Genomic DNA, 13604 nt, shown 5'->3' with positions numbered 1-13604 from the left:
CTCTGGTCGCAAGGCTGCGATCAGGGTTTTTGGGCCACAGTCATTGTGAGGCTCCTTTTTGTGGTTGTCGGCAAGGTTCAGTTCCTTGCCGCGTGGCGCCCCTCCATATCGCCCCTGACAGCATGGCAGCTTGCTTGTCAGAGTGATTGAGCAGAGCCACAGAGCGTATGAACAAGATGGAAATGGCCATCTCTTATGCCTTAATCTTGGAAGCAACATCCTGTCGTTTGTGCCATGTTCTTTTTGTTAGCTGCACTTCAGCACATCCAGTCTATTCTCCAGGGGGACCACACAAGGCAGTAATAGAGGCAGGGATCATTGAGCACCGTCTTAGAAGCCACCCAGCATAGGCATGTTACTTACGATAATGTAATCTAACAGAGGCATTTCTTGACTATAGCTGTGTGCCAACTATGTTACTTAGGTCACTTGATTTAATTTTTGCGTTTCCCTGGAAATTTGTTGTAATTAATTTCATGTATGTTTTTATTTGTTAAAATTTTTAATGTAAGTCATATATGCACATTAAAGTGGTTCAGAAAAGTACAAAAAAAGTATTCTATAAAAATTAGTCTTCCTTTGACCTCCAGATCTCTTCCCTCAGAAGCAGCTACTTTTGATAATTTCTCATGAGTCCATTCAGAACTAGTCTTCATTCAAAAACAATGTTTGCACCTTGCTGGTATCTTTTAAGGACAAGTTTAGATCAGCAGTTTTTCATTATTTCTGAGATGCAATACTCCATGTATGGATGTAGTATAATTTATTGAGCCATTCCCTTGTGATGGACGTTTAGGTTTCCAGTCTTGTGCTCTTATAAACACTTCTGCAGAGTGTCGTGTCACTTTGATGTTTTATAAAGAAGAACTTGAACATAAGAGGTTGAAGAGCCTCAAGTTAAAAATCTCATGTAGAATAAGTGTTTTAAAGAATTTATTTATTTATTTATTTTTATTTTTTATTTTATTTTATTTTATTGTTTTAAAGAATTTAAATGGTTTTTTCTTGTGACTGGGGGTAGAATGGAGCCCAGCTACAAGTGTTTGGGAAAGATCCCCCGGTGATTGTGATGTGGATTCTTAATTGATAAGTATTGGCCTGGATTATGGAGGGCAGAAGTATAAGGAACACAGTATATTAGGGAGATTATCATGGAAGCTATGGGCAAAATCAATTAATCAGAGGCAGAGAAAGGAAAATTATCTAGTTTTAGTGATAAAGTTTGATATAATATGAGGATGACTCAGAATCATATGGTTCTTTCCAGAATTTTCATTTAATCAGTTGAGGAATTGGGCTTGGGGACTCATGTTGTATTTAATTCCCTGGAATATTCTCATGCGAAGCCAGAGTTGAAAATCACTAAGCAAAAACATAAGGTCTTTGTCTTATAATCATGAAATAAAATTAAAAGGATAACATTTTAAAGGGAACGAAATGAGCAGTTGAGGTGTATGGTCTTTATTTTGGTGACATTTCAATATACATGTATATTTCTATGTAGTTATTTTTAGGGGATTTTGCTTTTGCTCTTTCTGACTGCCATGTGGCTTGCAAGATCTTAGTTCCCTAACCGGGGATTGAACCCAGGCCCCAGCAGTGAAAGGGCTAAGTCCTAACCACTGGACCAGCAGGCAGCTCCCTCTATGTAGTGTTTTTAACTTTTTAAAATTCACAGATAAGTGTTCATAGTGATTCTGTCAACTTGGAAGTTGTGGCTAAAAGGTGTCGCCACCTGCCCGTTCCCGTCCTCTGTATGCTTATGTTGTGCTCTAGTCAAATCTGCCCGATACCAAGTGTGGGACGCTTGGTATCACAGCTCTTTGCATCAACCAGGCTTTGTGTAATCATTGCCCAGGGCCTCACCGTTTTTGGCCTGTTTGTGCCCACAGTAGCTATTTTATAAAAATCTGAAACCTTCCTTCACCTCTCGAAATTTACAAATTAGGAAATGGAGTTTAATTACTTGCATTGGGCCTTGAGGCTTGCTGACAAACAGACTGAAATTAGTATTCTCAGCCATTGAATTTCCTGTACCTTATTAAGCTCCTCAAGTGCGTGTGCCCCAAAAGATGACTAGTCAGTCTGCCTGAAGTGCAAACACTGTGGTTATGAGCGTCAATAGCCTATAGGCAGCCATGGGAAAAAAAAAAGATTGTATTGTTCTATCCTGAGGTTTAAGATAAAGTAGGGAACTTCCAAGAATTGATTTTTAGAGAGAATGTAGTGATGCAAGCAGTACATGATGTAGGCATTCTTTTTAAATGTTTTGCATATTCTGAAAAAAGGTCTATGATGAAACAGGTGGGATAATTGTTGAAACAATCGAATGGAGGTTGGAGTTGTGAGGATTATGGGTACAGGAAAAAGACCAAGGTGAAGATTTAGGTATCATTTGTGAAAAGTTGCTACTGAACACTCGTGAGATGAAATAAGGTTTCTAAGGAAGGAGGCCTGAAGTAGGAGGAAGACAACAGAAACAGTTATTAAATGGACCATGATAATGTAGGATTATGAGGCTAAGAGAAGATAGAGTTTGATGCTAAAGGAAAGAAATTTGATTAAAATTGAGATACCACGTGTTTGTATGCCAGTGAAGACTGGTGACTTATTTCATTTCTGTGTGCAATTGAAGAGAGAAATTGTAGAAGAGAAGCTTATATGAAAGAGACTGTTTTTTAATATTGAATAATCATTCATATTTGGAGATACCTCACCGACCAACTCTCCATTTATTTTTCATTCTGTTCTTAGATTTTTCCCACATTTGCCTATCTATTGTCTCTCTTATTTTTCCTTCATCAATTTCTTCCAAACTTCCTAATTTTTTTGATTGGAGGAAAGGACGAAGGGTAGTCTGTGTTTATGTTCTTTTGCAGTCAGAGTTTCCGGATACAGCCTTGAGGTGTTCTAGAGAATCTTGGCAAACAGAAAGTAGAGAATGGAAATTCTCTCAGGTCTGAATGACCAGCCTATCTGTCAAATAAGTAAACCTGTTGCAGTGGTTTTTGAAAAGCAGCTGTAGGAATATGAGTATTTCCTTAGAGTATGAGAAATTCCTTAGCGTATGAGAGGCATGAAAGGCATGAGAGGCGTGCTTTTTTTGAAATACATACAATGGACATTTATATGAAATCATTCTTATGATGTTTATATATGGCTGTAATCTCTGTATTCTCATTTTCTAATGATTTTTTTCCTAGGGTGCAAAAAAGAGTGCTATTGGTCAACGTATTGTGGCAACCCTACCGTATATCAAGCAAGAAGTTCCCATCATTATTGTGTTTAGAGCGTTAGGTTTTGTGTCTGACAGAGATATTTTAGAGCATATTATTTATGATTTTGAAGATCCAGAGATGATGGAAATGGTAATGTGCAAGCAAAATGTATTCATAGTGTTTTTTAAGAGATTTAAAGTTACTGACTGTTGTTAATCCTAAAACACAAAAGAAAGCTGCTCTGAAGATCAGTTTAACTGTTGTAAACCCCGTTCTATTTACTGTATAGCAAAAGCCTTCAGCCCTGCCTTGACTTCGTTTTCTGACAATGGTATGTAAAATTGACCTGAAAACTAGAGGCAGCCAGAGTTCATTGACAGCAGTAAAGCAGAAATAGTAATAAGGAAAATCGTAAAGGCACACTAGTCTGATGCAGTTTAGTAAGGGGAACAGAAGAGTTGGTGTCTTTAAAAAAAACAAAACACTTTTATTTTTAAAACATTTCAAGCTTACAGAAAAGTTACAGATAACTCTTATGTAGTCTGTGCCTGTCTTTAGCAGCTGTTACCTTTGCCACATTTGTTTTAGGATTCTTTTTATCTATGTATATACATTGTTTTTTTCTGGATCATTTGAAAGTGAGTTTTAGGCATCATGCCCCTTTATTCCTAAATACTTCAGTGTGTATTTCATAAGAATCAGGATATTTACCCATAATCATAGTGCAGTTTTGAAAATTGGTATTTTGGTGTAGTACATACTGTTAACCTGGAGATACTCAAGTTTTTGCCAGATATATTGATAATGTCCTTAAGGGCATTTTTTCCCCCTGGTTCAAAATCCAGTCAGTCATCTATTACATGTTGTTTTTAATGTTTGCTTAATCTCTTTTAATCTTTCCTGTGTCTTTCTGTTGTTTCATAACACTGAAGTATTTCAGGCGGGTAGGCCATTATATTTTGAAAATCCTTCAACTTGAATTTTTCTGATATTTCCTTATGATTAGATTCAGTTTACGCCATTTGTTGGCAGGACAAATCTAGAGGTCATATTGTGTGCTTCCCAGGGCATCACATCAGGAGTCACATGATGTCATTTTGTCCCATCATTGGTAATGTTAACTTCACAGCGGCAGCTGTTAGATTCCTCTACTGTAAAGTTACTCCTTTTATGGGAAGATTTGTTGAGTCTAGATAAATATGCATTTCCTCATCAATCATCCTTGTCTAAGGAGTACTTGGTATTCTTAAAGTTGTCCTGAATTATCCAAAGTCTTTAAGACTACAGAGAAATAAAGTAAAATATAGGCTAAATATTGGTCACAAAGTTAGAAAGTGAAGTATATTTTAGAGTATTGATATGATTACATGACAAAATGGATTCTGTTTAGATTTTACTTTAAGTTTTTGGCAATAGTTATGCCTTTTTTCCCCTTAATACTTAAAGATAAGTATTTAGATAGTTAAAAGAAAGGATAAACCTCTTAAACCAAGGCTGACAACATTATGACACATTTATTCATTTGAGCTTAGTTTGGGTGTTAAACTTCTCTAAATTGATTTTAGATATTTGAAAGGAACTTTTTTTAAGCTATTGTTTATTAAAATGTAAAAAAAAAAAAACCTCAAACCCACTGTGCTCTGTTATAATGGAATTATTTGTATTTTTCTGGGAAGTATGATTGTCCATGCTGATCATTTTTTTCAGAGTTCCCTAGATCAATAAGGTGTTTTTAAGTTCTAGGATTTTGTGGTTCCTTGAATTTCTAAAAATATATGCATATTTAGTTAGGTGTTCATAGGGATATTTAACATATTATAAATTGACAGTTGCCTTATCTTAAAGATAATGAATTCAAAAATAATTTTATTTTAATTAACAAATAGGTTAAACCATCACTCGATGAAGCTTTTGTCATCCAAGAACAGAATGTTGCACTAAATTTCATTGGTTCAAGAGGGGCAAAGCCTGGTGTTACCAAAGAGAAAAGAATTAAATATGCCAAGGAAGTATTACAGAAAGAAATGCTCCCTCATGTTGGTGTCAGTGATTTTTGTGAGACAAAGAAAGCTTATTTCTTGGGGTAGGTCATATTTCATTGTTTTAAGTTCTTTGCTAAGATGTGGTTGAGATGAAGTTTTTCTTAAAGCTGAAAATGTCAAAATTGATGTTTTTAATATATGTTAAAAAAGAAAGCCAAAACCATGTGCTTTCTCTTTTTCTTTTTTTAAAGGTACATGGTTCATAGGTTGCTGCTAGCAGCTTTGGGTAGAAGAGAATTAGATGACAGAGATCACTATGGAAACAAAAGATTGGACCTTGCTGGACCACTACTTGCATTCTTGTTTAGAGGGTAAGAAATTATAGAATGATACTGTTAAAAGTAGATAAATTTCACTTTAGATTGGTTACGGCACATGGGGGTGCTAAAAAACTATCTTGGCGTGCATAATGGGTACATGGAAGTTAGCTACGTTCTTTGCCAGTTGTGCAGTTTAGTTCTGCTTCATATCTGAGAATTTCAAGATTGTGGGGACGTTTATCACTTGTGTACATTTTCTTTATTCCTCTCCACCATTGCAAAGCATTTGAGAAAGCTCAATTATTGACTGACTTTCTGAGTGCTGATATTAGAATTTTTATTAACTCCTCTTTGTAGTTTATAAAAACACAAAAGCTAGAGAGGAAGCAGTGGTTGTGTCAGAATTAAGGTTATACATGATTTTTATTTTATTCTTCATATGTTTTTATATTTTCTATAATGAACATATACTTCTATAGTTGGAAAGACTTATTTGTAAAAATTAGGTAGACAATTCAGCACAAAAATGATATTAGCAATGTTTTGTATATGTTCTGTTATTTATTGTGTTGTATATTAGTGTTTTTCAGCCTTGTTTTGTTACCACCCACTAAGGAACCCTCTTTCGACTGTTTTTTCCCTTAATGCTTTGCTTGTGTATGTTTTTGTACTGTATGTACATCTGTGCTTTTTATATAAAAAAGAATACCCACCCCCCCATCTCAACCACTTTTCACCTCCTGTGGGTAACAGTGTCCTTGTTAAAGAATTCATATTACAGACCTTGACATGTTTAAAACATTTTATTGGGCAGAATGTTTAAGAATTTGCTTAAAGAAGTACGGATCTATGCCCAGAAGTTCATTGATCGTGGAAAAGATTTTAACTTGGAATTGGCAATTAAAACAAGGATTATATCTGATGGCCTGAAATATTCTTTGGCTACTGGAAACTGGGGTGATCAAAAGAAAGCTCATCAAGCCAGAGCTGGAGTATCTCAGGTAAGGATGTCAACTGTGACTACAGGTTTGGTAAGAAAGCATTACGAAACTAATAGAATCTTTATTTATTGAATATAACTTGCTTTCCCTTTTTTTTTCTTGGTCAGATATAAAAGCACCTGGAGGCCTTTGAATTATGAAGGTGAAAATTTTCTTAAGTTAGCTGTTAGCATTACTAAGAGATTTTAAAGTTTTGACTCTCATCAAGATATCTAGTAAATTCACATAGGTTCTTAGGAGGTAAAACAGTCTATGTTCATGAAATTTTTGTCTTAAAAGTTCCATATTAGAAACTGATACTGAGGGAATAAATTAATTTGTGTAATGTAATACTTGTAACACTGATTTCTGTATATTGCCCTGTTTTATGTACAGTGACTGCAGTAGGTACTCTCAGAATGATTAATGGGGGAAACATTTTACAAAAATGTCTCACCAGGTGTTTTTATTTTTCATAATTACTTTTCATATGAGATTTAAAACTTACCATGTACATGTTTAGCTTTATGGAAGGGATCTCCCCCTCATTTGCTTTTTTTTAAAAAAAAAAAAAAAAAAAAAAGCCTGCACCAGCATCAGCTGAGTAATTTGGCATTCAGACACCAACTTTAACCTTCTGATTCCTGGAAGCCTAAATATCTTAAGAATTATGGAAGCATGCTCATAGCCCAGTTAAATTCCTAGTTTCTTTTAGTTTAGTAAGGATTTGTTGACTCTAGTTGGTGTTTGTGATGCTGGGTTCACAGGTTGATTCCAGCCCTCAAGGAGCTCACCATCTATTAGAGGAAACATTTGCCCTTGTATGTCTCACCATGCCTTGAGCCGAATTATGATAAATGCCATCCTGCCAGTTGAGTTCAGTTCCTGGGTTGTGAAATGTGCCAAGAGCTCTGTCACACATTGGATCTGCAAAAAATGAGTAAAACATGATCCCTGGTCTTCAGTAGCTTACAGTCTGTACTCACAGATGTAAACAGATATTACGGCATGGTACAGGGAGTATTGAATGAGGACTATGCACGCTTGCTCTGTGGGCGTGCTGGAGAAAGGCATATAGCACTGCCCGAGAGTGTGAACAGAAATGTTTTCTTTAGGAGGTGGCACGTGAGCTGGAGTTTGAAGGTTAGTTGAGAAATAGCCCAAGCCTTGGAGGAGGGTAGAACCAATAGCTCACAGGAAAACTGGAGAAAATTTCTTTATATCCTGAAAAGAGGGACAGAGGGAGAAAAGGGCACGTGTATGTGGGAGGAGCTAGATCATTCTAGTGTTTTCAAATCAAAGTGGGAGAGTTAGGTGGGATTGGAGAAGGGAGTTTGGGAACACCTCGTAGAGGGGCATTCATTTTTGCTTTTAAGGTAGCTTCACAGTAAATGTCATTGTGGAGAAAAGATTTGAGAAGAGCATAGTTGGTGGCAGAAAGATTGTTGCAACAGGCTGGGTGAGAAGTGGTTAGAGCCTGCAGTAGAACAGTTCTATGGAGGTAGAGAGTGGTGTCAGATTTGAGAAATACAGGAAGTTTGGAAAGCTTTGTGATTGGCTGAATGATGGAAAACTCCATAGAACAGAGAGAAGAGAACAGTTCTTGGAGGTGGTCAGATGTCTTCTGAAGAAGTGGTCGAGTTTCCCCAAGCAGAGCAGAATGGGGCGTGCATCCCATGCCGTGGCAGTTGCGTGTCAGAGTTGTGGAGGTGAGGAGGGTTTTGGCAGTGTGGGTGGAGCACAGGAGTTCTGAAGACTCTGGGAGGGGAAGGCTGTCTGGGACTCCCTTGAAAAGAGCTTCAGTGTCATGCTCCTCTAGCTGGTGGCGAACTGTCTAATATTTTTTAATTCGGTGAGTGATGTGAACTTACCTGTATCTGTGCTTTAATAATTCTGGTAACTGAGCAGAGTAGATTGGGGAGGACATTGCGGGGACTTAGGAGCTGATGATAGTAGTACAGGTAAGAGGTGAGGAGCTGGTTTTTTGCTGTGACATTGGGAATGGACGGTTTAGCTTTTTGGGGAAGTTGGGAAATAGAGTTGACAGGATATATTTATTAATGTATGAAAGGAGGAAGTCAGAGACAAAGATGTCATGAGATTTCTAGATTGGGAGATAAAGGGAACCATGATAAATTTAGGAAGAGGAAAGAGGATGAATTGTTGTAGATGTGGGGAAAGAGGTGATGTGTTACTAGGTACACTGAGATGGTGTTGATTGCTTTATATCTCTCTAAATATTACCGTACTTAACACAAATCTTACCTTGCTTAGTGTTCTGTAAATATTGAATCTCTGTGTTGGGTTCAGAGGCCTCAACCTGGAAAAAGTTCTGGGATGGGTTAGTGATGCTTGCTATGGTCAAAGGAATGAGAGTTGGTAGCATGTAACACTTAGTGCCTGATGTTTGCTAAGGGCTGTTCTAGGTACTGGGATACAATGGAGAACAAAACAAATTAAAAAAACCCCACTAACATCCAAATGTTTGGAGATAGGCCATAAAACATTTATGTACAAAAAAAAAAAAAAAAACCATTTATGTGGCATGTTAGAACTGTGTATCATATATTTGCCATCCTTGCTGTAAGGGTCAGTTAAGTTACAAGAGTGAACAGAATTATCCAGGGCAGATTGGAGAAAGGAAGGATGGAAACAGTTGGACACTGAGTGGATTATATGTGAAAATATGACTTTGCCTCATTTTAGCATTTGCCAAAAATATAGTAGTGTGAGTAACAGAAATGCCTAAGCTCTATAAAGATTTGTTATTGTTTTCTAGGTATTAAATCGCCTGACTTTTGCATCTACTCTTTCTCACCTACGTCGTTTAAATTCTCCCATTGGTAGAGATGGCAAGCTAGCAAAACCCAGACAGTTGCATAATACATTATGGGGAATGGTGTGTCCTGCTGAGACCCCAGAGGTAATACATTAGAATTTATGTTCAAGACAAAAAGTACAAGAATTATCATGTAGAGTATAATTACTTTTATAAGTACCTTTTAATTTTAATTATCTAAGTGTAGTATAGAACGTAAGATATTATAATTTTGTTTTTAGGAAGTAAGAATATATTCTGAAATCAAATTGGAGGGGAAGTGTGGAAAAGAATTTTGAAAGGCATGTTAAATCAGTATGAGTAATATGTGCTTTATTTATTCCAAGGGTCATGCTGTAGGACTTGTGAAGAATTTAGCCCTGATGGCTTATATTTCAGTTGGATCTCAACCTTCTCCAATTCTGGAATTTTTAGAAGAATGGAGTATGGAAAATTTAGAAGAAATTTCTCCTGCAGCTATTGCTGAGTTTGTATAGATGCAGTTAAAAAAAAATTGTTAATTTTTGGTTATAGCTTATTACAGAGTTACTAAGTACAAAATACTTTTGGTTTTCTATTTTAGTGCAACCAAAATTTTTGTTAATGGCTGTTGGGTTGGAATACATAAAGATCCTGAACAACTTATGAACACACTACGGAAGTTGCGGCGTCAGATGGACATCATCGTGTCTGAAGTAAGAATCTTTAATTATTTAAGAGGATGTGATCTCTGGGATTTCTGAACAAGGCATAAGGCTAAGTGAAAGTTATCTTTGCATTGATATCTTTCTTGAACTGGTGTCCTTTGAATTTTAAAGTACGCTGTCAAAAGTCTAGATGATGTTTTGAGCTAGATTTAATAATAAGGTATTGCTTACTTTAATGCCTTAGATATATACATCTAAAGTTTTGACATGTAATTTATTATTGTATTTTGGAATTCAGATTACATTTTAAAGTATATTCTTTTGAGACTCTTTTTGTGACACTCACAGTGCTTTTAAAAAGGGAATGGTCATCTCTGATAACCTCTTTTGTTGGAATCCAGAGATTGATTCTTGAAATGTGGTACACCTCTATTAGATTCTTTTATGTTTAGGTGGATGTTGACGTGCTCTGGGTATAGGATTTTTTTTTTTTAATCATCAAAATGCCAAATGAACTTTATTCCTCCCCAAAATATGGCTTTTGCTTTCAGTATAATACGTTGAGGGCTGGACTCAGGCTTTTTTTAATTTCCCCAAATCTGCACCTTTGGGTCTTGCTGGGTGAAAGTGGATTTGAAGAGAAGCTAACACACTTAAGCTGGCCACCTGTCTACCTAGCATAGCAGAGAATCAGGTTTGGCTGCTCCAAGCCTTCCTCTAGCAGGCAGACTCTGGGTGTTGAGCCAGGGGTATTCAAGAGCTTGAAGTCAGGAGCAGCTTGCTTCACTTGAGGGCAGTGGGCAGAGATAAGAGAAAGCCCAAGAACTGGCATTGTCTTTTTTATGATTGAGAATTTTGTTAATGCCGCTTGTTTCTGCTGAGGTTTGCTGCTGTGTTCTCCAGGATAAAATTAAGTTCTTCCTGCTGTTTAGGCCTCTTTACCTTTCCATGGGCCCTTTCCCTCAACCTGGAATGCTGTGCTCCCTGTCACCCATGCCTCCTCAGAAACGGGTAATAGGGAGAAGGGGGTTTTACTTATTTTTAGCTAAATCTCACTTATTCTGCAAAACTCACTAGTATTAACTCTTGTCTTCTTCAGGATACTTTACCTGAGCCCCCAGTTTGATTTAGATCAGAGGTTGGCAAACATTTTCTTTAAAGGACCAGATATTAAATATTTCAGTCTTCGTTCGCCTTAAGTGTCTGTTGTGTATTCAGCTCTGCTGTTGTAGTGAAAAGCAGCCATAGACAGTACACAAATCAGTATGACTTTATTTTTTTAAAAATAGATGGCAGACAAGGGCAGGTTTGGTCTGTTGGGCTCTTCACTGAGCCCCTGATTTAGACCTATCTCTGTGACTATATATAGCATATTTTCCTTGAATGAGTTCTGACAGAATGCATATACCAGATAGTAACTATTGATTTATGTGCCTGCTTCTCTCACTATACTGTTAACTTCTCAGAGGCAACGAATGTGTCTTAATATGACTTTGTATTTTCAGCTCTGAGTGTGGTGCCTGGTATGTAGTGTCTGACAGTGAGTGAGTGTTGAAACTATAAATGGGCCCTGTGTCCTTGAACTGGGCTGCTTAATCTCCTGTTGGAGAATGTTGTTGGGAGCCTCTTAGTAGGAGAATTGTATATATTTTTAGGAGTCTAGTACTTTTTCTTTTTCTTTTCCTTTATGTTTTCTGATAACCAGAGGTTCTCATCTTATCCATTTCTGACTTTACCTTTGTGTTGGACCTGTTAGGCTTTCCTGTCTGTAGTCTCTCGAGAACACCTGTTTCCTTTGGAATACAAGATTTTGTTTGGCCTTTGAGGAGACACAGCTCAGTTATGTCTTTCTGTAAAGACAAAAGAGCTATTTTCTGTTATTGTAATATAATATTTTATATTCTATTAGGAATTCTCTTAAGGATTCAAGGAAAGCATTTGAGAATGCTGTTCATGGTGTTTTTGCTCACACACAGTTTCATCTCAGATTTTTTCTAAGGATAGGAAGTGGGCCTAAGAATGTGGGACATTTTTTCTTTCTTGGCTTTTGACTCTTTACACTTTGGGAGAACTTAGTGTTTTTTGATTAAGCTTTAATGATTTACTGTTGTTTTAAAACTGAATAATCCAAACTTTTTCTTTAAATAAACCCAATCTTTTTTTTTCCATGGCTATGTCACATGGCTTGTGGGGTCTTAGTTCCCCCACCAGGTTTTGAACCTGGGCCCCAGCAGTGAAAGCGCAGACCAACAGGGAATTCCCTACCCAATCTTTTCTTTAAGAAAAGTATCCAGTTGTGATTTCACTTTTTGAAAGTACTTTTATGTAGAAATACCTGTCTACTTTTCCATTTCCCAGCTCATTAGCAATTCATTTTTTAGTTGACTTTTAAGATTATATATTAGATCTAGAATATTCAATGGAAATTTTTATTTGTTACTTCTTGATATTGGCACTTCAAATTCTGTAGTGCTTTTAATATTATGTTCTTTATTGTAAATTTTTCCAAAATATTTTTGATATTTTCCAGGAATATATTTTCTAGCACTATCCGGTAGAAATACAATGTAAGTTACACAGACAATTAAATTTTTCTAGTAGTCATGTTAAAAAAATTAAAGGAAAAAAAAAAGGGTATTTCCTGGTGGTCCATCTATGTGCTTTCACTGCAGAGGGTATGAGTTCATCCCCTGGTCGGGGAGCTAAGATCCCACGAGCCACATTGTGTGGCAGAAAAAAAGAAAAGAAAAAAAGAAATAGATGAAAATAAATGTGTTTTGTTTAGCTTAATACATCAAAAATAGTACAAATTCAACATATAATCCTTGGAAAATTATTAGTGATAAATTTTATCATTGAAATTCAGTGAGTAGTTTATACTCACAGCATATCTCCTTTTAGAGTGGCCACATTTCAAGTGCTTAGTTGTGACCTGTGGCTAGTGACTGCTGTGTTAGGCATCTAGATTGTAAACCATTTGCTGATAGACTATCATGAGCAGTCAGGCCTACAACTGGGAAAGCTTGACTGAAGCAGTGACACAGGGCTGGATATTGAAAGGTTACACATTGAAGTATATGTAATTATCAGAGACAAAAATAAGAAATTGTCACATATTAGTGTTTTGATATCCAAAATACATTTTCTTCATATTTTATTTTGCATGACATTACTACTAGATGTTGTTCAGCTCTATAATTATCAAGGCTAATTTTAAATTATACCTAGGTTTTTAGCATACTGAACAATGATCAACTAAGATCTGTTAGTTTTATCTGATAATTTATTAATGTTATTTTATCTCAGCCTTAATGATACAGAGAAAATATAAGTTCATGAGACTGTTTTGTCTTCTTATGTATAGGTTTCTATGATCAGAGATATTCGAGAGAGGGAGATTCGGATCTATACAGATGCAGGCCGTATTTGTAGACCACTTCTAATTGTGGAAAAACAAAAGCTGCTTTTGAAGAAGAGACACATTGATCAATTGAAAGAGAGAGAATATAACAATTACAGGTAAGAACATGCAGTTAGGGGAAAAAATGAGATATAATTAACATGACATAAAACATTTTAAAGTGTGTCATTGAGTGTTTTTTAGTATAGTCACAAGATTGTACAACCATTGCCACTATC

The 13604-nt window shown here is 36.3% G+C and overlaps 1 protein-coding gene across 1 annotated transcript in view; it reads left to right on the top strand.

The window, feature by feature from the left end:
* The window catches only part of POLR2B (RNA polymerase II subunit B), a 44629-nt gene that overhangs the window by 14308 nt on the left and 16717 nt on the right, over window positions 1–13604 (top strand). The window contains exons 8-15 of the mRNA XM_065914674.1: window positions 3204–3368; window positions 5105–5301; window positions 5452–5571; window positions 6335–6521; window positions 9280–9423; window positions 9666–9805; window positions 9902–10013; window positions 13330–13484. Of these exons, the coding sequence (XP_065770746.1) occupies window positions 3204–3368; window positions 5105–5301; window positions 5452–5571; window positions 6335–6521; window positions 9280–9423; window positions 9666–9805; window positions 9902–10013; window positions 13330–13484 (1220 nt within the window). The remainder of the gene's footprint in view (window positions 1–3203; window positions 3369–5104; window positions 5302–5451; window positions 5572–6334; window positions 6522–9279; window positions 9424–9665; window positions 9806–9901; window positions 10014–13329; window positions 13485–13604) is intronic.

Source organism: Muntiacus reevesi, chromosome 22 (genome assembly GCF_963930625.1).
Source record: "Muntiacus reevesi chromosome 22, mMunRee1.1, whole genome shotgun sequence".
NCBI classification, from domain to species: domain Eukaryota; kingdom Metazoa; phylum Chordata; class Mammalia; order Artiodactyla; family Cervidae; genus Muntiacus; species Muntiacus reevesi.
The sequence above is the reverse complement of the archived record's forward strand: the minus strand, read 5'-3'. Positions and strand labels throughout refer to the sequence as shown.